At 35.9% G+C, this 24,961-nt stretch overlaps 1 protein-coding gene across 7 annotated transcripts in view; it reads left to right on the top strand.

The window, feature by feature from the left end:
• Positions 1–24,961, top strand: part of SPG11 (SPG11 vesicle trafficking associated, spatacsin) — a 115,660-nt gene that overhangs the window by 28,237 nt on the left and 62,462 nt on the right. For all 7 annotated transcript variants that reach the window (XM_073211739.1, XM_073211736.1, XM_073211734.1 and 4 more), the window contains 10 exons: positions 7,648–7,780; positions 9,625–9,780; positions 10,133–10,308; positions 12,120–12,296; positions 13,120–13,191; positions 13,449–13,576; positions 13,911–14,086; positions 14,799–15,012; positions 17,875–18,078; positions 19,735–19,841. In XM_073211739.1, the coding sequence (XP_073067840.1) occupies positions 7,648–7,780; positions 9,625–9,780; positions 10,133–10,308; positions 12,120–12,296; positions 13,120–13,191; positions 13,449–13,576; positions 13,911–14,086; positions 14,799–15,012; positions 17,875–18,078; positions 19,735–19,841 (1,543 nt within the window). The remainder of the gene's footprint in view (positions 1–7,647; positions 7,781–9,624; positions 9,781–10,132; positions 10,309–12,119; positions 12,297–13,119; positions 13,192–13,448; positions 13,577–13,910; positions 14,087–14,798; positions 15,013–17,874; positions 18,079–19,734; positions 19,842–24,961) is intronic.

The raw sequence follows: 24,961 nt of genomic DNA, 5'->3' as shown, positions 1-24,961 counted from the left end.
AAGGCAGTTCTAAGAGGAAAGTATATAGCAATCCAGGCCTATTTAAAGAAAGAAGAACAATCCCAAATGAAGAGTCTAATGTCACAATTATCGAAATTGGAAAAAGAAGAACTAATGAGGCCCAAAGTCAGCAGAAGGAGGGACATAATAAAGATCAGAGAAGAAATAAATAAAATTGAGAAGAATAAAACAATAGAAAAAAATCAATGAAACCAAGAGCTGATTCTTTGAGAAAATAAACAAAATAGATAAGCCCCTAGCCAGATTTATTAAGAGAAAAAGAGAATCTACACACATCAACAGAATCAGAAATGAGAATGGAAAAATCATGACAGACCCCAAAGTAATACAAAGAATTATTAGAGAATACTATGAGAATCTATATGCTAACAAGATGGAAAACCTAGAAGAAATGGACAACTTCCTAGAAAAATACAACCTTCCAAGGCTGATCAAGGAAGAAACAGAAAATCTAAACAGACCAATTACCAGTGACAGAATTGAATCTGTAATCAAAAAACTACCCAAGAACAAAACTACCGGACCAGATGGATTCACCACTGAATTTTATCAGACATTTAGAGGAGACATAATACCCATTCTCCTTAAAGTTTTCCAAAAAATAGAAGAGGAGGGAATACTTCCAAACTCATTCTATGAAGACAGCATCACTCTAATACCAAAACCAGGCAAAGACCCCACCAAAAAAGAAAATTACAGACCAATATCCCTGATGAACATAGATGCAAACATACGCAACAAAATATTAGCAAACTGAATTCAAAAATAAATCAAGAGGATCATACACCATGATCATGTGGGATCCATCTCAGGGATGCAAGGATGGTGCAACATTCAAAAATCCATCAACATCATCCACCACATCAACAAAAAGAAAGACAAAACCCACATGATCATCTCCATAGACACTGAAAAAGCATTCGATAAAATTCAACATCCCTTCATGATAAAAACTCTTAACTAAATGGGTATAGAGGACAAGTACCTCAGCGTAATAAAGGCCATATATGACAGACCCACAGCCAACATCATACTGAACAGTGAGAAGCTGAAAGCTTTTCCTCTGAGATAGGGAATAAGACAAGGATGCTCACTCTCCGCACTGTTATTCAACATAGTACTGGAGGTCCTAGCCACGGCAATCAGACAAAACAAAGAAATACAAGGCATCCAGACTGGTAAAGAAGAAGTCAAACTGTCACTATTTGCCGATGACATGATATTGTACATAAAAAATCCTAAAGACTCCACTCCAAAACTACTAGATCTAATATCTGAATTCAGCAAAGTTGCAGGATACAAAATTAATACACAGAAATCTGTTGCTTTCCTATACGCTAATGATGAACTAACAGAAAGAGAAATCAGGAAAACAATTTCATTCCCAATTCCATCAAAAAGAATAAAATACCTAGGAATAAACCTAACAAAGGAAGTGAAAGACCTATACCCTGAAAACTACAAGACACTCTTAAGAGAAATTAGAGAGGACACTAACAAATGGAAACTCATCCCATGCTCTTAGGCAGGAAGAATCAATATTGTCAAAATGGCCATCCTGCCTAAAGCAATCTACAGATTCAATGCAATCCCTATCAAAATACCAACAGCATTCTTCAATGAACTGGAACAAAGAGTTTTAAAATTCATATGGAACCACAAAAGATCCCGAATAGCCAAAGCAATCGTGAGAAGGAAGAGTAAAGCAGGAGGGATCTCGCTTCCCAACCTCAAGCTCTACTACAAAGCCAAAGTAATCAAGACAATTTGGTACTGGCACAAGAACAGAGCCACAGACCAGTGGAACAGAATAGAGAGTCCAGATATTAACCCAAGCATATAAGGTCAATTAATATACAATAAAGGAGCCATGGACATACAGTGGGTGTTGTCCTCTTCAACAGCTGGTGTTGGCAAAACTGGACAGCTACATGTAAGAGAATGAAACTGGATCATTGTCTAACCCCATACACAAAAGTAAATTAGAAATGGATCAAAGACCTGAATGTAAGTCATGAAACCGTAAAAGTGTTAGGAAAAAACATAGGCAAAATCTCTTGGACATAAACATGAGCAACTTCTTCATGAACATATCTCCACAGGTAAGGGAAACAAAAGCAAAAATGAACAAGTGGGACTGTATCAAGCTGAAAAGTTTCTGTACAGCAAAGGCCACCATGAATAGAACAAAAGGCATCCTGCAGTATGGGAGAATATGTTCAAAATGACAGGTCCAATAAAGGGTTAACACCCAAAATATATGAAGAGCTCACCCACCTCAACAAACAGAAAGCAAATAATTCAATTAAAAAATGGTCAGAGGAGCTGAACAAACAGTTCTCCAAAGAAGAAATTCAGATGGCCAACAGGTACATGAAAAGATGCTCTACATTGCTAGTCATCAGAGAAATGCAAATTAAAACCACAATGAGATATCACCTCACACCAGTTGGGTGGCCAACATCCAAAAGACAAACAACAACAAATATTGGCAAGGATGTGGAGAAAGGGGAACCCTCCTACACTGCTGGTGTGAATGTAAATTAGTGCAACCTTTGTGGAAAGCAGTATGGAGGTTCCTCAAAAAGCTCAAAATAGAAATACCATTTGACCCCGGAATTTCACTCCTAGGAATTTACCATAACAATGCAGCATCCCAGTTTGAGAAAGACAGATGCACCCCTATGTTTGTCGCAGCACTATTTACAGTAGCCAAGAATTGGAAGCAACCTAAGTGTCCATCAGTAGATGAATGGATAAAGAAGATGTGGTACATATACACAATGGAATATTATTCAGCCATAAGAAGGAAACAGATCCTACCATTTGCAACAACATGGATGGAGCTGGAGGGTATTATGCTCAGTGAAATAAGCCAGGTGGAGAAAGACAAGTATCAAATGATTTCACTCATATGTGGAGTATAAGAACAAAGAAAAATACTGAAGAAGCAAAACAGCAGCAGGCTCACAGAACACAAGAATGGACTAAAGTACCAAAGGAAAAGGGACTGGGGAGGATGGGTGGGATTAGAGGAATAAGGGGGAAAAGGGGCATTATGATTAGCATGTATAATGTGTGTGGGGGCACACGGGGAGGGCTGTACAACATAGAAGGCAAGTAGTGATTCTATAGCATCTTACTACGCTGACAGACAGTGACTGTAGTGGGGTGTGTGGGGGGGACTTGGTGATGGGGGGAGTCTGGTCAACAATGTTACTCATGTAATTGTAGATTAATGATACCAAAAAAAAAAAAATGAAGTTCTCTTTTTTCCCCAGCCATGAGGTTTGTTTTTTTTTAATCATGAATGGGTATTGAAGTTTTATTTCTAAATGCTTATTCTGAATCTGTTGAGATAATCATTTAAATCACTTCCTTTAGTCTGTTTTTGTAATAAATCACAATCACTTTATTATTTGAATTGTGAAATATAGCATGTATAAAAAGCATAGAGAATATATACACAGCTTAAGAAATAATTACAAAGCAAAAAGTCCATCTAGATGAAGAAATAAAACATTGCTGGCACTCCAGAAGCTCATGTGCCCTCCACTAGTTTGGATATTAAATACTCAGTGTATTCTTTTAGAAGATAACCTAGAAAATACAGTGTACATATTTAAATTATCAAATCCAAAGTTAATAACTTTACCCTTCTGGATAATACAAGTCCATTGAAAGCTTTAACTTTCAATTACTCTTTCCCTACTTGTTATTATTGTGTTTTCTTTTTATAAATCATATTAGACATCATTATTATTAATCTAAGTTTATTTCTCTTTATATAATGACACATATTCTTTGCTCTTAATTTGTTATCACATTTTAGGGTTTGCCTCTGCCTGAAGTGCATCATTTAGAAGTTCCTTTAGTGAGGATTGTGGCTACTGTTGAACTCTCATTTTTATCTAATTAATGATGTCTGTTTTGCTGTCATTTTTGAAAGATATTTTTATTGGGTATGGAATTCTAGTTAGGCAGTTTTCTTTTAGCACATCATGATCACTTTACTGTTTTCTGGATCCCATTGTCATTGAGAAGTCAGCTGTTGTTCCTTTTAGGGTTGTTTATTTTTTCCCCTTCAGCCTACTTCTGTGATCTTTTTGTCTTTAGTGTCTGCAGTTTCACTATGATTTTATATCTCACTAATGAGTTATGGACCTTAATTGCAAAAATAAAGGTCTGTATGATACCATAAAATTTGTTGAGACTCAGTTTGTAGCCTTGTAAGTACTCAGTTTTCATAATGTCCTATGTACTTGAAAATAATGTGTATTTTCTAGTTGTCACAGTAGTACTTCATTTAGAAATAGACTGTTCACACTTTCCTCAAGTTCTCTTGCATGACTCTTTGTTACATTGTGCATAATTTATTCATATCTCTCTTGTAGCTCACTAATTTGCTTTTGAGCAATGTCTAATCTGGTATTAAACATACCCATTGGGTATCTAATTCAAATTTTTGTATTTTTTTTAGCAGAATTACAATTTGGTTATTGTTTTTAAATGTTATTTTGAAGAATCTCAGATTTACAGGAAAATTACAAAAAGATAATAAAAGTGTCCATTTACCTTTTACCATTCGCCAGCTATAAATATTTTGCTATATTTGTTTTGACTGTATGTGTACTTTTTTTTTTCTGAACTGTTTGGAAGCTGCAAACTTCATAACTCTATTTTTTTTTATTAAGGCATCATTGATATACACTCTTAAGAAGGCTTCAGAAGAAAAACAATGTAGTTATTACATTCACCCTTATTATCGAGTCCCCACATACCCCATTGCAGTCACAGTCCATCAGTCTAGTAAGATGACACAGAGTCCCTATTTGTCTTCTCTGACATACACTGTCTTCCCTGTGACCCCACACACACCATGTGCACCAATCATGATACCCCACAATCTCCTCCCTCCCTCCCCACCCACCCTTCCCCACCCCTCCCCTTTGGTAACCACTAGTCCTTTCTTGGAGTCTGTGAGTCTGCTGCTAATTTGTTCCTTCAGTTTTGCTTCATTGTTATACTCCACAAAAGAGGGAAATCATTTGGTATTTGTCATTCTCTGCCTGACTTATTTCACTGAGCATAATACCCTCTAGCTCCATCCATGTTGTTGCAAATGGTAGGATTTGTTTCTTACGGCTGAATAGTATTCCATTGTGTATATGTACCACACCTTCTTTAACCATTCATCTATTGATGGACACTTAGTTTGCTTCCATATCTTAGCTATTGTAAATAGTGCTGCAATAAACATAGTGGTGCATATGTCTTTTTGAATCTGAGAAGTTGTTTTCTTTGGGTAAATTCCTAGGAGTGGAATTCCTGGGTCAAATGGTATTTCTATTTTTAGTTTTTTGAGGAACCTCCATATTGCTTTCACAATGGTTGAACTAGTTTACATTCCCACCAGCAGTGTAAGAGGCTTTCCCTTTCTTTGCATCCTTGCCAGCATTTGTTATTCCTAGTCTTTTCGTGTTGGCCATCCTAACTGGTGTGAGGTAATATCTCAGTGTGGTTTTAATTTGCATTTCCCTGATAATTAGTGATGTGGAGCATCTTTTCATGTGCCTGTTGGCCATCTGGATTTCTTCTTTGGAGAAGTGTCTGTTCATATCCTCCACCCATTTTTTAATAGGGTTATTTGCTTTTTGGGTGTTGAGCTGTGTGAGTTCTTTGTATATTTTAGATGTTAACCCATTAGCAGATATGTCAATTACAAATATATACTCCCATACTGTAGGATGCCTTTTTGTTCTACTGATGGTGTGCTTTGCTGTACAGAAACTTTTTAGTTTGATTTAGTCCCATTTGTTCATTTTTTATTTTGTTTCCCTTGCCTGAGGATATGCGTTCAGGAAAAAGTTCATGTTTATATTCAAGAGATTTTTGCCTATGTTTTCGTCTAAGAGTTTTATGGTTTCATGACATATTCAGGTCTTTTATCCATTTTGAGTTTACTTTTGTGTATGGAGTTAGACAGTAATCCAGTTTCATTCTCTTGCTTGTAGCTGTCCAGTTTTGCCAACACCAGTTGTTGAAGAAACTGTCATTTCACCATTGTATATCCATGGCTCCTTTATTGTCTATTATTTGACCATATATGCTTGGGTTTATATCTGGGCTCTCTAGTCTGTTCCATTGTGCCAGTACCAGATTGTATTGATTACTGTCTTTATTATTGCCAGTACTATGGGTCTGTTCTTGTGCCAGTACCGAATTGTCTTGATTACTGTGGCTTTGTAGTAGAGCTTGAAGTCAGGGAGTGTAATCCCCTCCCTTTATTCTTCCTTCTCAGGATTGCCTTGGCTATTCAGGGTAAACTTCATAACTCTTTAAGTACTTTCACATAAGAACAAGAATATTCCCTTAATCATATTTAATTCAATTTTTCCTCCCACCACCCTGAGCTAAGGAGTAATTTATTTATGGTCTCCCTCGGGGGGCAGTAATTTTTCTAGTTTTTCATTTTTCAGAGACTTTCAGGTTACATGGACCCTAGTTTATCCTTCCTTTTCTTCCTCCATACATAACTTCCACCGGTACCTCTCACCCCAATCTGCCCGGTCTGTTAACACCCTGAACTTGGGCCCATTTATTCTACAAGTATGGTCCCCCAGACCAAATGCATCACCATGACCTTGGGATTTATTAGAAGTGTAAATTTTCAGGCCCCACCCCAAACTTACAGAAGCAGACATTGTGGTGGCAGGGCTCAGCAATCCACCTTTTAACAAGTTCTCCAGGTCTCTTCTTAGGCACAGTGCTTTGGGTTAAGAGTGGCAAACTTTTTTTGTAAAAGGCCAGATAGTAAATACATTAGGCTTTGCAGACAGGTTTCTATTGCCACTACTCAGAAAAGCCATGTAGCCATCGGCAATATGTAAATAAGTGGGGGTGGCCACATTCCCATTAAACTTACCAAAAACAGGCAAGGGCTGAATTTGGTTGGTGGGCCTTAGTTGGTCCAACCCTTGCTTTTGCCATCAGTGATTTGCAGAAGCCTTCAGGCAGCGACTGGATTTACAGCTGTTAATTTTCTGAATTTGTGTTTATGCTCCTTGTTTTTATCCTCTGAGGATTTTTCTCTCTTTCCAGTTCAACTGAACATTTAAAGATGTGTGCCTGTGTATATGTTTCTGTGTATGTATGTACATATATATATTTAACCTGTGATTTTTAAATGTTCTGTATAGAAAATTTCCTTAAGACACCTAGTCAGAAATGGGAGTGTGTTTTTAGCTTGCTTTTTCTCAGTTAACTTTACATCACACTGCTTTAACATTTTATCTCAAATAAAAAAGACTATAGCTTAACTACAAGGGTGATTCCCAAGTACCTAGGTTTAATGGTTTTAGTATTATAGAATTATAGAGCTGGAAGTGTTTCCTAGTCTAACCTGTTCCTACTAAACAGAAACTAATGTTCAGAAAGGTTAGATTTGTCCCCAGTTGCATAATTAGTCATTGTTAGAATCTTTACTAGAACTCAGGTACTTCTGCAAGATAAAGATATCCTTGTGTCTCTTTCAGTCTTAGCACACTAAGTTCTAAAGTTAAAAAAAAATCTGTTTCCTGATTTTTTCCCTTTTGTCAATTTTTTTCTGATTTTCTCTCATTTAAGGCTGGGATAGAAAATCATCAGCTGGACACAGTAGATTTCTTTTTGAAGAGCAAGGAAAATCTTTTGAATCCATCCTCAAAATCTTCTGTACCTGCTCAGTTTGATCACTTTCCATCCCAGTTATATTTAAGAAGTAAGTAGAATAAAGACTTGTACATTCATATTTATTATTTTATCTTTTAATCACTTTCAAATTATTGTGTTTTCTGATGACTTACTTGCCAAAACTCAGTCATGACATTTTATATACTTTGTGGACTCTTTGAGAGAGTTGTGAGACTATAAATGTGCTCATTCCAAGTGGGGTGTTAATTGTTAACATCTTGTACTGTGCTTTGTATTTTTAGTATGCAAGAAAGAGATGATTCTTCAAATTCAAGAAAATTTTATTCAAAAGAGAGTAAAATTCACGTGCAAAGTAGCCCTCCCTTGCAGCTGTATGAGGTGTACAGTGATGGTATAGCTGAGTTGTGAACTGGGACTAGCTATAATATTTTTCAGCCTGATTCTTCTGCTGTTTTGCTACATTAGCAACACTTCTTTTCAAGATTTGTTTTTCCTTTTTAAAAAACAGGAAATCTAGCTTTTATTTTTGGACTAGGTAACCATGTAAATCCTCTACTGAAGATGGATAGAGTAATAAAGTGTGTTTGCCCTTGTATATAGTTTTATAATCTTTTTCTTTTCACTTGATATTATAGACGTCTTTCTTGTTAAGAGATAAAGCTATTTATGGTGGCATAGAATTTCATTGTATGGGCTGTACTATAATTTACTCAACCAGACTCCTATTAGACATTTAGATTGATTCCAGTTTTTACTATTTCTGGCAGTCTGCTATAAATGCTGTTTATATGTTTATATAATCTTCCATATGTAAAATTATTGGGATAAATTTCTAGGTATAGAATTTTCAGGTCAAAGACACACAATTTACATTCACAAACACTTTGATAAATTGTCCTTCAGAAAATTGTTACCAACGTGTACTCTATAGTTCTGTGGAGAAAATGACAACTTGCTTTTTCCATTGATGTAGTTTTCTCACTAAGAGTGGGGGTTAGAAATTTTCTTTTTTTTAAATGTTCTCTTTTGTTTTGAGTGCAGAGTTTTGGTTTCTTCTTTCTTGAATTGCTAACTTTTAAAAATGCTCCAATATTTAGAGTCTTGAATTTATAGAAAAAGGCCTGGTTTGTGGTGTTGAGTTGGACTCCTCTTGTGATTCATTGCATGGCTATCATTCACTTTTCTGCTATTTGGTGATGAGTGATTTTCCTCACTCTACTCTGACCTGCAGTGCTCTGCCCTAAAGGGTAGGGGTGGGTCTGCAAATAAGCATGGGAATAGCTTTACCTGTCTGTCAATTTAAAACCCATATGGCCTATCATTGTTGTTTGCAGAGATGCAATTCTAGAAGTGGAGCCAATGCTGAGAAAAACAGAAATCACTTCATTAGGGCCTGCAGCTGGCAAATGCAGGATTTAGGGACCCATGTCCTTACTTTTCAACTGAATGTTTAAGAGAATGGTTTTGGGATCAGGCTTGCTAAAGTTTAAATTTTGGCTCTGCCACTTACTTTCCAAATTATGCTAGGCAAGTTATTTATCCTTTCTGAACCTCAGATCCTCATCTATGGAAAGGGGGCCATAACATCTACTTCTCAGGTTGTTGAAAGGAAGAAATGAGATGGCATTTATAAAATAACAAGTCCAATACTTAAGCTTTATATAGTAGGTGGACAGCAAAATGTTAGTTACTAGTAATACAGTAAATAATGACTAATAATAGAGTTACTAAAATTTGTAGATAATAAGACTTCTTACAAGTTTGGTGAGCTTTCTGAGAATAAGACATTGGTCCTTGTTTTATGCTGGAAAACTTTGCAACCGTTATAAATAGGGTATTTTGGACATGTTAATTTTATTGGGAGTTCCCTATTGTGTCTTCTTGATACTAATTTCTTTGGTTCTTCCTCAGATGTGGAAGAGCTGACACCAGCATTGGATTTGCTTTGCTCAGCAATTAGAGAGAGTGATTCTGAAACCCAGAGCAAACACTTTTCAGAACAATTGCTTAATCTTACACTGTCTTTCCTTAACAAACAAATAAAGGAGATTTTTATTCACTATGAAGGTAAGAATAGCAGCAAAGAAGGGTGCAATTGTCCCATTCCTGTGTCAGGACAGAGAGCCTAAGCCATTGGAGTGCCATTTGCTGAAGTTGGGTAAAGTCAGTGTGTGATTGAGTGAGCAAAATGGGTTCTAACAGTGGGAAAAGTTGGCAGGAAGGACTAATTGTGAAAAGGGTTATGTTAAAACACGCTGCTATTTGTAATTAGGAACAGGCTCAGATTTTTTGTTTGAAATTTGAAAACACTGAAGTGATGTTACGTATTTTTCTGCAGTTCTTTATAATAGTTCATGGTATAATCTTACACACGTGTGTGTGTATGTATAAAATTGGCAAATATTGGTGTTTTCCATAGAGCTCGATGAACATCTAGAGAAAGGAGTGAACATTTTGACCAGCTACATTAACCAACTTCGAACCTTCATGATAAAGTTTCCTTGGAAGCTGACAGATGCTGTAGATGAATATGATGTAAATGAAAATGTCCCCAGAGTAAAGGAGAGCAATACATGGGAGAAACTCAGCATTGAGGTAAATATGAATAATTATCACTTCGTTTATTTGCCAGATTCAGAGGATATGAGAAAACAATAGAGGAAACAGAATATAGAATCTGTACACTTGTAATTCAGAATCTTTGGAAGGGTTTAGGTTTTATAGTTTGGAGTTTCTCCGCATGACTTCAAATTTATGTCTACAAGCTTCATGTATTTAATTCAGAACACAGATAGGCTCCCTCTTAATACCGGATCTGTCCACCTGGATGCAGTGACAAACATCCAACCTCAAACGCATGGAAGTGGTACTCCCTTAGTAATACTCCCTCAATGGCTAGGGCCAGACACTTTGGACTTTGGCATTCCCCCGACCTTTGAATAAATCGAATTGCTGCTAGTGATTTGATCTTAGGAAATTTTTATGACATTATGGCTTGAAGGTATACTCAATTTGAGTCCTATCTCAGATTCTGGTTATGTTGCCAATTAAATCATGTGTGCTCATCTACCTGCCTTTCTTCATGTAGTAAAATTTAATACAACCAAACTGAGCTGCTCTCTTTGTAACTGGGCTCTAGAAGAATCCCTCCACTCACATGGAGAGTATTGGCATTGGAAAGACACAAGCCAAAATATCTTAATTCAGATGATCTGAATCAATAGGATGTGAAAGTGATATGGTTGTGATGCTGTCATGTCCCCCAGACTGTTGTTCTTGGGCTGGAGGGATAGGAAATACCTGGTGTGACTGCCTTTTCCGTATCTCTAATTCATTCTCTAGCCCCAAATTACTTGATTTTCCTTGTATTTATTTTAGCTTCCCTTTTCCAGTTTCCACAGGTTTCACTTCCTGTTTTCTCCCCTTTAATGTGCTCCAAGGCTCCATCCATGAGCCTCTGCTCTTTTAATTGATATTCTTAGGAGATTTGGTCTACTTTGATGAAAGCTGTGGACTTTCCAAAAACATACATGTGAATGTGTGCATGTGCACATACACACAGTTTTGCACATGGCACAATGGAATTTATAGGTCCCTCTAAAGCCCCAGGTTAAGGATGCCTCCATTCTGTTATTTCTTGGGTTTAGGTCTTTATTTCTCCTTACTTAGATTATTGCAGTAACCTTCTGATAGCTCACTATCTTGAGCTTGAATCTCTTAGTTTATTCTCCACATTGCTGCCTGGATATTCTTCCTAAAATATATGTCTAATTATATCACCTTTTGCTTTTAAGACTGTTTAGTGTCTCCACGTAAGTTTCAGGTTAAAATCCATCTCTCACACATACAGTGCCCTACATTGTAGAACCTCTGCTTTTCTTTCAAGTCTCCTTTGTTACTCTTGCTGGCTTTTTCTCCAATTATATTGATTAATTTGGAGTTCCCTGAAGAATGATGCTGTTTCTTACTTTTATGCCTTTGCACATAATATTCTTTCTTTTTGGAACACTTGTCTCTTTCCTTAATATTTGTATGTAATACTTCCTTGTCTTTAAGCTTTTACCCCATCAGTCATCTCTACTAGGAAGCCTTTTCTTTTTTGTCACCCCTCTTGTTTAGATGCCCCTCTTCTGGATCCTCCTTTCTAGCCTAGCACTCTGGGATACTTGTATCATCACTGTTATCATGCAGTACTGTACTCAGTACTTGATTTGCGTGTCTTCCTGGAGGAGAGGGTCTATGTTTCAGAAAACCTATATCCCCCATGCAAAACCCCAAATCTGTAGTAGGTTTTCAATGAAAGTTCTTTAGTAGGTATTCACTAAATATAAAAGTCCCTTATTGATAATCATAATAAAGATATAAAAAGGAACTTAAATGACAAATGTTTTTCTTCTTTTTCTTAGGAAGTTATTGCCAAAGCCATTTTAAACAATAAAATACCAGAGGCACAAGCTTTCTTCAGGATTAACAGTCATTCTGCTCAAAGACTCGAGGAGTTGATTAGAATTGGCCTAGATTTGGTCTTTGACAATTTAAAAAACAACAATTTAAAGGAAGCCTCTGAACTCTTGAAGAATATGGTGAGTAGCATAATCTATTTGTCTGTTCTTAAAGTCCCTAACAGAGAAGATTTCTGTGTAATTAATATAATTTCTAGTTGGTATAAAAATGGATTTATATTCATAATTATATCACAAAATAAGAAATTTATGTAGCTTTTAGAAAAATGACAGTAATACTGAGAAATGCTCTTCAGTACTGAGAACTTTCTTGAAGAGGTTTTTCACCGGAGTTTCCATTTGCTCTCTGCTAGACTTGGCACTTTGGTTAGAAGGAGACAGTGTTTCTCATAAAAGGCGTCACACAAATCAGAGCATTATTCGTTGGGGGACATTCTGTATTGTTCATATGAACCCTTACATTTCCATTTGAACTTTCTAATGGTCTATGCCTCTGCTTTGTGCTCCATGTCACTTGAGAAGGGCAAGTCCTAGATGTAGGGCTCTTGGACTAAGCTGAGATCTGGCCCTAATCTGCATGGTTGGGCTCTTAGCCATGGTAACTTTCTGGAACTGCAGAGAAGTGAAACTATATAGGCATTTTTATTTGCACTGATTTCTGTTTTCACCTGAATCATCAGGAGATCCCATAGTTTTGGTGTCCTGTGGTAGCAGCACTACCTTAAATTGTTCTATATACTGCTTTTGTTCTGGCAAAATGCTTAAGGACTTTAGGGAGAGGCAGTAAACAGGGTAAGTGTAGACATTGAATGCTCACAAAAGCAGAAAAGCTGTGGAATTCTAACAGGATGTGTGTCTGTAATAGAATACTTTTACAACCAACATATATTTATGTTCAAAATAGTTTAAATGTAAGTTTTTAAAACTTTCCTATTTATTATAGGGCTTTAATGTAACAGGCGAGTTATTCAAGATATGCTTCTTTACAACTGATAAAAATGTACGGGACTTTTTGGTAGGTAAAGGTGAGACTCTGTAGTTTATATTTTCCACTAAACCTTGGTGAAAGTTTAAAACAAATTATTTAAATATTCATCTAATAACTAGTAAATCAACTTTTTCTTTTTAAATGATTGTTCTCCATTTGTGGTAAAGGAAAATTTGTGTGAATATTACCTTAAAATTTCAAAATACAGTTCTTAAATGGTATTTAATCTGATGACTTTTGTTTAACTTCTGTGAACTCACTGCTTTAATTACTTTTTATTCAAGGTTGAAATTTTAAGAGAAAAAAATTATTTTTCTGAAAAAGAAAAAAGAACTATAGACTTCGTGCATCAAGTAGAGAAGTTTTATTCAGGACATTTCCAAGAAAATATGCAGATCCAGTCTTTTCCCAGGTAGTCTCGTTAGCCCCCTTTTGATAATATGAGAGGAATATTGCAGACAGTGTTTAGTTTTTAATTGTTAGTGAGCATATGTTTCTTAATGTGGGACTGAGCTTACATTCCCTATGAAGATGAAACTTGTATTACCTATTGACTGTCATTTCAGTATGTACATAATCAGATACATATTTTAAGATAAATAAAAAAACAGAATGACTGTTAATCCTGAAGAAAGTTTTTTTTGAATTATGTATTTCCTTCCCCAAAAGAATAGTTCTTGAGCAGGTAAAAAGGAATGAAGCTTTTTCCTCCAAAATTAAAAAAAAAATTTTTCACTGTTGTGTAGGTATTGGATGAAGGAACAAGATATTTTCAAGCACAAATCTGTTTTGGACTCATTCCTGAAGTATGATCATAAAGATAAATTTAACAAACAGGATCATAGAATTGTGTTAAATTGGGCTCAGTGGTGGAATCAACTAACAAAAGAATCCATCCTTCTCCCCAGGATAAGTCCGGAAGGCAAGTATGAAACAGCCCCAAACGTGAACATATTGAATGAGGATTATTAGGCATTGGTATTTGAATATTTTGATGTGTCATCATTTTAGAGTTCCTTTTGGGGTAAAAATATTCAATTGCTTTAAAATGCAAGTCACTGCATTAAGACCTCTTTCTTATCCAAGGTTTTTGTAAGGGATTTATAAAGTGATAGTAAAAGAGAAAAGTCATACGGTTCAGTGAATTGAGATTTCAAGGCTAATAAGCATTCTCTTCCAAGTTTCAAAGTGGCATTCTTTGTTTTTCCAAATAGTCTTTGAGTTTTGTGTCTGTATCACTTCAGTGCTCTGTGAATAAATAACAGTGGTAAACAGCGGTAATTCATAGGGTGTCAAACTCATGTTTTCTATTACAGCCAGTTTGTTTATATTAAGGAAAAGAAAAAGGAAGAAGTTCTGAGAAGATAAGTGAGGCACATGGCTAATAACCACGTTTCATTTAAGCACAGAAGTAATGAGAAGCAACATTTAGCTCTTCCTTCATCTGAAGTACAGACTATAAAATGAACAAATACACAAAAGAGAATAGCAAAAGATACAGAAGTCCTGAATAATGCCTATTTTATATAAATATTTGTCCAGATTGTCATATTTGCTCAGTTAATTTGTGTTGAGTTTCATGTCAGTAGTCATAACTCATTGATATTTTAAAATGTATTTTGTTATTAATGTAGAATACAAATCATATTCTCCCGAAGCCCTCTGGAGATACCTCACAGCTCACCATGATTGGTTAAGCATTATCTTGTGGATTGGAGAATTTCAGACCCAGGATAGTTGTGCTTCACTTCAGCAGAACAAATGGCCCCCTCTGACTGTTAATGTTATTGATCAGAATACCTTCTGCAACAACTACATGAGGAATGAAATTTTAGATAAGTTGGCCAGGTATTGTAACTGTGGGGATGAATAAAGGAAGAGCAATAAAAGATAATGGTGTGATTTTTTCCTTTGAAATGTCATAAATCCATTGCAGTGTTGTTTCATAGGATTTTTAAATTGAAAGGTCTTTTGTGTATATTGAGGTTTTAAAATCACATGCATTTAAAATCATGTGGAAATGAATTGGCTCTCAAATTCTAGATGAAGTTTCTTTCCAAAGCATTGAATGTGCTTTGGTGTAGAAATAGTAAGTCTCAGTGGGGCTACAAAAACCAAGTGGCAAAAGCTGAGTTGAGGATGCTTTGGTATTCTGTAATGTCTCCCATTCTTCTTGGTACATGACTGCTCCAAAAGTGGACTGCTCAGTTAGGAAATCAGCGAGGGAAAGCAGCTCTTGATGTGATAAGTAAAGACTTTAAACTTTTAATTCATTTCTCAAAATAATTCTATTTGAACCATGTGAACTTATCATTTGGGTCAAAAATGGTTAAATTTATCAGCAATTTCATGTGGCTTGACCTAATCTATCTACCTAAGCTATAAAGAGACTAAATAACTTGTATGTTAATTTTTAAGTTTCTTTAACTCCTCATGTATTATTTTATATTTATACTTACTGAGGAAGTATAGCTGTATTGTCCTACCCAATTTAAAGATGTGGGAGTGAGAGCCAGAGAAGTTAAGAGTTGTGCCCAAGCCAGTTTCTTACAGACCTTTACCCCTGACGTTCTATTCACTATTTTTATCATTGCACAAAATCCCATTCTTCTTGTTTACTAAAAGTAAAATTTTGTACAACTTGTATGCTTATCAAATGTTTTGCTTAATATTGGTTGTTTAAAAAGCAAATATATGTGTGACTTAACATGAATTATGACACTAATGAATTTATGAGATCTATGTTAACAGATTAAAGGGGAAAAAATAGCACCCTGATAGATACAGAAAATCATTTGATAAAATTCAACACCTATTTGTAATAAAAACTGTTAGCAAACTAAGAATAGATGGTAACTCCCTTAACTTGAAAGGGTGTCAAAAAAAATCTAGCTAACATTATACTTAGTGGTGAAACATCACAAGATTCTCTTTAGATTTGGAACAAGACAAGCGTATTACCAGTTCTTCCCAAGTAATCTTTAGATATAGTGCAATCTCAACAAAAAGCCAACAGATTTTCTTGTGCATTTTGACAAGCTAATTCTAAATATTTATATGGAAATGCAAAGAAATAGCCCTGAAAAAGAAGGACTTGCCCTACTAGATACCAAAACTTATTCTAAAATAATAGCAAAAAGGATAGTGGGAGTGTTCATGCAGGGATAGACAGACCAGAAGAATAAGATAGTGAGCATAGTAACAGACTCATGCATGTATGCTCATTTTATATGTGACACAGGTAGCACTGCAGAACTGTGGGAGAGAATGGTGGTCTTTACAAATGGGGCTGGGATAACTGGATAGCTATATGGGGGGGTGGGGAATTGGCTCTTCTGCCTTATATTGTTCATAAAACCTCAGGTAGGCCTTCAAACCAAAGTAACAAATGTTACACTATAAAGCTTTTAGAAAGGAATAAAAGAGTATCTTCATGACCTAAAAGGCCTGAAGGGGCAAAGGAAGAAAAAAGTTACTGAGACCAAGAGAGCTGCCTGGAAGGATTTATGTCCCTTAGGGGATAGTGTCAGCCAGCTTGCAGTCACCCACTCTAGAAAGAGCCAAGGCTTCCCCATCCTTTCCTTTTTCTGGCTCTTTATCTCCTGATGGGGTTCTCCCATAGGGTGAGCCAAAACAGAAGCCTGAGGGCTCTGGAATCTTCTGGAGCAGCCTATACAGGTGAGCCTCCAGGAACACAGAGCAGGAGAGCAGAGTTTGGATCTGGAGGGGTAGGAGACCAGTACACACAGGCATTTCACAAAAGGGGAAGCCCAAATATCTAGTAAACATGAAAAAGTGCTCCTCCTCATTTGTAGTCATGAAAATGTAAATTTATCAGAAATCTAGGATGACCATTAAAGGTAGATACATAAAGTACTATAATCATACAGTGGGATACTATATAACAATGAAAACCAAACTGTAGCCACAGGTACAAATTGTACAATATTGAGTAGAAGAAACAAGGCAGAGAACAATATATCCAGAATGTTCCATTTACCTGTAAAGTTTAAAGTAGGCAAAACCAAACTATATATTTGGGTTACATATATGGGTGGTAAAACTATAAATAAAAGTAAGGGAATAATTATCACCAAAGTCAGGATAGTGGTTACTGGGGGTAGCAAAGGATGTACAATGGGGGAGGAATACACACCAAGGGCTGTGTAATATATAATCTGGGTGGTGGGTACATGGCATTTCTTTAAACTCCACATAATAGTGTTCTATACTGTCTTGTATGTACAATGTATTTAACAGTAAAGTTGTAAAAAGTAATACTTAAATACAAATTTCTATTGTTTAGTAGTTGGTCTATTTAAATTACTCTGCTGTATTTTCTTAATGATTTTGTTTGGGTATGTTAGTGAATTTCTCAGTGCTTAAAGCATCTAACTTTAAGAGCTAACCACTATTGCCATACTGGTTTTACAGTTCCAATCAAAAGCAAAACAATGGAGATAGCTTAGTTTATTTAGGCTTTTGAAATATTTAAGGTAACTTGAGGCTGCTATACTGCCTTTAAATACTACAATGGTGCAGAAACCTTTAATTATAACTAGTAAAATATGTGTCTCAACATATAGAGTAAAAATTGGCAGTCTTAATTTTTAAATTCTTAAGTGTTTAAGACTTAAATGATGGAAGTGATTTAGTCTGCTCTCAATCTAGCAACTTTTTAACTCGCTGTCCCTGAAACCTGCCCAACAGGAATGGGATTTTTCTTAAATCTGAACTAGAAGACTTTGAACTCTTCCTTCTAAGACTGAACCATATCGGGGGTGTGATGCAAGATACCCTCCCTGTTCAAAACTACCGATCCAAAGAAGGTTGGGATTTCCATTCTCACTTCATTGTTTATTGTTTGGAACACAGTCTGCAGTATCTTCTTTATGTCTATCTTGACTATTACAAGTGAGTACTGAGAACTGATTTGTCCTTGAGCAAGTCTTCATGTTTCTTCTTTCCATACTACTTCCACACTACTTGTGACTTTTAGGAAAATATTAAACATTCATATAAGGAATACTGATCTTTTTGAGGTAATTCCTCCAACTTTAATACTTGGTACATTTTTAGTTCAGTGCTGCCTTCAGCTGAATGCTTATCATGTAAGGTGATGTTAATTCTGTAACATCTCTGTTAATCTTGAAAATATGCACATATTAGAGTAAAATAGAAGAAATGCATTAAATGTTTAAAAGAGGATGATTCTAAAGGTTAACTTGGAGTTCTTTACTACTTTTATTACCAGGTGAATGCTAAACAACATTGAATTCATAGCCATTGCAAGGTATTTTAGATATGCTCTAAAATTTATATTTAGATAAATAGATGCCTACCTAAGACCAATCTGTTTAATCATATCCCTGATCAGTGTTAATTGTTATTGGATCAATAACAACAACAAAAATAGTAGTGGTCTCTAATATATGAGGTCTGTAATATAGTACAGTCCAACAAGCATTATATAGTATATGCTATGTATAATCATGCATTAATGGTTTGCCCCATGAATATAAGCAAGTACATTATATTATTATAGTACATAGGACATATTATGTTTAATTGTGCATTAATGATCTACCTCATGCATATAAACAGGTACATTATATTATTACAGTACATAGGACATACTATGTTTAATCCTGTATTAATGATCTAGCCCATGCATATAAGCAAGTACATTATATCCTTAGAGTAGTCACTGTCCATCAGTGTAGTAAGATGCTATAGAGTCACTACTTGTCTCCTCTGTGCTATCCTGCCTTTCCCATACCTCCCTACAGTGTCCTAGGCAGTAGGCTAAATGCTTTACATGCATTATCTCATTTAATCCTCACCAACCCAAAGAGGTCATTACTCCCATCTCCATCTCACAGATGAGGAAACTGACGCTTCAGGAGAAACTTACGTGCCTTACTTAAGGCACACAGCTAATAAGTGCTTACTTCTCCTTATTTTTTAGTAGACTTAATTCTGCTTATGTTTGATTCCAGAGCCCACATTCATGAGCTAATGAGAACATTTTTATTTTACTTTGTGTAGTAAAGATGAGGAATTCAAACAAACGGTGTATTTTAGTTTCTGTCATTGAGACTTAGACACAGAAAGGCTTTCCCCAAAGCTACTGGCAAGAGAAGATTTCAAAGCCATCTTTTCAGAGGACCTATTCGAGCATTAACTCTTCAGTCCTAACTTCTCTGTAGCATGTAAAGGTTTTTAAAAAACTCAAGCTTGAAAATGCTAAAGAGTTTTCATTGTAAAAAAAAACGAATAAAACACGAAGTATCTAAAAGTACAAGGTATCTGTTAATCTTTACAGTTGATAAAATTTCATCATGGTAATAAACACATTTTAAATATTATCTCTGTTTCTAAAATTTTCTCCTATTTCTAGATCATAAGGAATAGGTAAAACACAAAATGAGAGTGGGAGTATATTATGTTCATTTGTAAATTCCAGTGTTCTTTTTTATGCTAATTATCACCTGAGCAAACATGGCTGTAATTGTCTTATGCTGTATGTTAATCAGAGAGGTTTTTTGTTTTTTGTTTTTTTATATACAGACTTAGTCCTTCAAATTGTCCCTTTTTGGAAAAAAAAGAACTGCATGAAGGTCACCCTTGGTTTGAATTTTTAGTTCAGTGTCGACAAGTTTGCAGTAATTTAACAGGTATGGGTGTACTGTATTAAATGCAAAAATTTCCTTGAAAATAAATGTGAACTCTAAATGAATCACTTGGTTGTAAACAAATATCTGTCTATAATCTAGGCTCAGGCTTTATTTATTTTTGTTAAAATATCATTGATATACAATCTTATGAAGGTTTCATATGAGCAACATTGTGCTTACAACATCCACCCATATTTTCAAGTCCCCCCCCCACACCCCATTGCAGTCACTCTCCATCAGTGTAGTAAGATGCTATAGAGTCACTACTTGTCTCCTCTGTGCTATCCTGCCTTTTCCGTAACCCCCTACATTATGTGTGCTAATCATAATGTCCCTTAATCCCCTTCCCCATCCCTCCTCACGCTCCCCACCACTTTCCTTTTAGTAACCACTAGTCCCTTCTTGGAGTCTGAGAATCTGCTGCTGTTTTGTTCCTTCAGTTTTGCTTTGTTATACTCCATAAATGAGTGAAATCATTTGGTACTTGTCTTTCTCCGCCTCACTGAGCATAATACCCTCTAGCTCCATCCATGTTGTTGCAAATGGTAGGATTTGTTTTTTTCTTACCTGAATAATATTCTATTGTATATATGTACCACATCTTTATCCATTCATCTATTGATGGACACTTAGGTTGCTTCAATATCTTGGCTTTTGTAAATACTGCTGCAATAAACATAGGGGTGCATATATCTTTTTGAATCAGGGATCTTATTTTCTTTGGGTAAATGCCTAGGAGTGGAATTCTTGGGTCAAATGGTATTTCTGTTTTCAGTTTTTTGAAGAACCTGCATATTGCTTTACACAATGGTTGAATAAATTTACATTCCCACCAATGGTGTAGGAGGGTTCTCCTTTCTCCACATCCTCACCAGCATTTGTTTTTCTTGTCTTTTGGATTTTGGCCATCCTAACTGATGTAAGGTCATTTCTCATTATGGTTTTTACACATTTCCCTGATAATTAGTGATGTGGAGCATCTTTTCATGTGCCTGTTGGCCATCTGAATTTCTTCTTTGGAGAAGTGTCTGTTCATATCCTCTGCCCATTTTTTAATTGGGTTATTTACTTTTTGGGTGTTGAGACAGTTGAGCTCTTTATATATTTTGGAGGTTAACCCCTTAGCAGATATGTCATTTATGAATATATTCTTCCATACTGTAGGATGCCTTTTTGTTGTTTTGATGGTGTCCTTTGCTGTGCAGAAGCTTTTTAGTTTGATGTAGTCCCATTTGCTCATTTTTGCTTCTGTTACCCTTGCCTGAGGAGAGTTGTTCATGAAGAAGTTGCTCATGTTTATATTCAAGAGATTTTTGCCTATGTTTTCTTCTAAGAGTTTTATGGTTTCATGACTTATATTCAGGTTATTGATCCATTTTGAGTTTACTTTTGTGTATAGAGTTAGACAATAATACAGTTTCATTTTCTTACATGTAGCTGTCTAGTTTTGCCAACACCAGTTGTTGTAGAGGATGTCATTTCCTCATTGTATATCCATGGCTCCTTTATCATATATTAACTAGCCATATATGTATGGGTTTATATCTGGGCTCTCTTTTCTGTTCCATTCATCTATGGGTCTGATTTTGTGCCAGTACTAAATTGTTTTTATTACTGTAGCTTTGAGTAGAGCATGAAGTTGGGGAGCATAATCACCCCAGCTTTATTCTTCCTTCTCAGGATTGCTTTGGCTATTCAGGGTCTTCTGTGGTTTCATATGAATTTTAGAACTATTTGTTCTAGTTCATTGAAGAATGCTGTTGGTATTTTGTTAGAGATTGTGTTGATTCTGTAGATAGCCTTTGGCAGGATGGCCATTTTGACAATATTAATTTTTCCTATCCATGAGCCCTGGATAGATTTCCATTTATTGTTGTCTTCTTTCATTTCTCTCAAGTGTCTTATAGTTTCAGTGTATAGGTCTTACATTTCCTTGGTTAGGTTTATTCCTAGGTATTTTGTTCTCTTTGATGCAATTATGAATGGAATTGTTTTCCTGATTTCTCTTTCTGCTATTTCATCATTAATATATGGAAATGCAACAGATTTCTGTGTATTAATTTGTATCCTGCAACTTTGCTGAATTCAGTTATTAGTTGTAGTAGTTTTGGGTGGATTCTTTAGGGTTTTTTATGTGCAATATCATGTCATCTGCAAACACTGACAGTTTAATTTCTTCCTTACCAATCTGGATGCCTTTTATTTCTTTGTGTTGTCTGATTGCCATGGCTATGACCTCCAGTACTATTTTGAATAACAGTTGGGAGAATGGGCCTCCTTGTCTTGTTCCTGATCTTAAAGGAAATGCTTTTCAGCTTTTCACTGTTAAGTATGATGTTGGCTGTGGGTTTGTCATATATGGCCTTTATTATGTTGAGGTACTTGCCCTTTATACCTCTTTTGTTGAGAGTTTTTATCATGAATGGATGTTGAATTTGTTGAATGCTTTTTCAGCATCTATGGAGATTATCATGTGATTTTTGTCCTTTTTGTTGATGTGGTGGATGATGCTGATGGATTTTTGAATACTGTACCATCCTTGCATCCCTGGAATAAACCCTACTTGCCCAAGATGTATGATCTTTCATGTATTTTGAATTTGGTTGCTAGTATTTTGTTGAGTATTTTTGCCTCTTTGTTCATCAGGGATATTGGCCTGTAATTTTCTTTTTTTGTGGTGTCTTTGCCTGGTTTTTGTATTCGAGTGATGCTGACCTCATAGAAAGAGTTTTTAAGTATTCCCTCCTCTTCTACTTTTTGGAAAACTTTAAGGAGGATGGGGTCTTCACTAAATGTTTCATAAAATTCAGCAGTGAAGCCATCTGCTCCAGGTATTTTGTTCTTAGGTAGTTTTTTTTATTACCAGTTCAGTTTTGTTCCTGGAAATGTTCTGTTTCTTCCTGGGTCAGTCTTGGAAGTTGTCCATTTCTTTTAGGTTATCCAATTTGTTAGCATATAATTTTTCAAAATATTCTCTAATAATTCTTTGTATTTCTGTGGTATCCATAGTGATTTTTCCTTTCTTATTTCTGATTCTGTTTATGTGTGTAGATTCTCTCTTTTTCTTGGTAAGTCTGGCTAGGTGTTTGTTTTGTTTATTTTCTTGAAGAGTCAGCTCCTGCTCTCATTGATTCTTTCTTTTGTTCTATTTTTCTTGATTTTATTTATTTCTGCTCTAATCTTTATTTGTCTCTCCTTCTGACTTTGGGCCTCATTTGTTCTTCTTTTTGTAGTTTCATTAACTGTGAGTTTAGACTGTTCATATGGGATTGAAAGAGCTCTTTCCTGCTTCCCAGCTGCAGTGTCTGCCTCCACTGCCAGGACCAGTGGGCTGAGTGTGTGCGTAGGAGCCTGTATGCTATGTACTTGTAGCTGCTGTAGGCAGGGCCACCGTCTTGCTAGCCTGACACAATGGCAAGGGCAGCTGGTTTGCAAGCTGGTGCCAGCGGGGAGGATGAGTGGCAGGCTGTATCACGGTGGCGGACCTTGCAGCTGCGTTACCAGCCAGGGGGATGGAGCGCCTGAAGCTCCTGAATATTCCCAACCTGCTGGGCTGAGTGCACCAGGACAATTTTGTCCACTTGTTGTTTCTCCTGAGCAGCAAGCTCTGTGCAATCCTTGCCCCTTTAGCAGCCCTCTCGCTGTTAGGAAGTCTCTCAGAGTGCCCGCCTTTCTTTTGTCCCTGAGTGGTTGGTTGTGGGTACCTGTTCCCCACAAGCGACTGGAATCTCAGTCTGTCCAAGTATTCTGCCTGTCTTAACTTTCCAACCCCACTATCTCCAGAGCACCATGTATTGTAGGTTCATGTTCCCAGAGCAGATCTCCAGGGCTGGATGTTGAGCAGTCCAAGACCTCCACCCCTTCCCTGCTCTGTTTCTCTTCCTCCTGCCATCAGTGAGCTGAGGTGGGGGAAGGGCTTTGGTATTTTAACCTTTTCTGTGAGGTCTGCTCTGTTCCCCAGGTGTAGGCAGTCTGCCACAGCCTTCTTTCCTGTTTTTCTTTCAGGATTAGTTGTATTTGCTATATTTTCATAGTATATGTTGTTTTGGGAGGTGATTTCTGTCTCACCTCTGATGCCTTCATCTTTAAGCCAAATCCAGTTTTTCACTTTTAAGTAATGTCTGGTTTCTCTCCAAGTGAATTTTTTTCATAATGTAGGTTGGGTTTTTTGTTTGGTTTGTTTTTTTGGTGCTGATTATGAAGTAATATATGCCCATTATAAAAAAATATATTGGAAGCCATAGATAACTAGGAAGAAGATAACACCTCCATAGGTAGATACCCTAGGTAGAGAGGAAGGTAACTCTTGATATATTTTAATGTTCTAGTTATTTTCTCTATACTTCTTTTTTAACCCACTGTATATTTTATTTCACTGATCCAACAAATATTTATTGAACTCCCACCTTGTGACAGTCTTTAAATGCTAGGGATACAACCAGAAACATCTATGTATTTGTATACCATTTTTTTCATATAGTAATTATAAGAATTTTCCTGTGTTCTTAGTGATAGTAATCATTCATGTCTACATGATATTTCATTGAGTAGATAATCTCTACTATTTTTTCATTTTTGACATTAAGGTTATTTTTTATTTTTTTCTACTACAAATAATATTCTTGAATATATTTGAATGTAAAATTTTTGTCCTTGCTTCAGATTACTTTTTTAGGACAGATATGGTCCTGGATATAAAATTACTAGGTCAGAGGTTAGGCACATTTTGAAAGTTCTTGCTATAAGGCAGATTACTTTCCAAGGAGTTATACCATCTTATCCATAAGTCCCAGCTTATACACACACTGACCAGCTTGAAGCTTGAGGATGATTACTTTTTAAAAATATTGCTGATTTGATAGGTGATATATGGTATCGAATTATTATTTAAATATGCATTTCCTTATTGCTAGTGAATTACATATCTTTATGTGTCAGACATTCATATTTCCTTCTTTGTAAAACAGTTTATTTTTATTGGAATAAAGTTAATATACAATATTATATTGGTTCCAGATGTATACCATAGTGACTTGATAATTATATAACTTACTAGATGCTTGCCACAGTAAGTGTAGTTACCCCATTACCATACCAAGTTGTTATAGTATTATTGGTTA

This window comes from Manis javanica, chromosome 8, assembly GCF_040802235.1.
Source record: "Manis javanica isolate MJ-LG chromosome 8, MJ_LKY, whole genome shotgun sequence".
Lineage (NCBI taxonomy): Eukaryota > Metazoa > Chordata > Mammalia > Pholidota > Manidae > Manis > Manis javanica.
The sequence above is the reverse complement of the archived record's forward strand: the minus strand, read 5'-3'. Positions and strand labels throughout refer to the sequence as shown.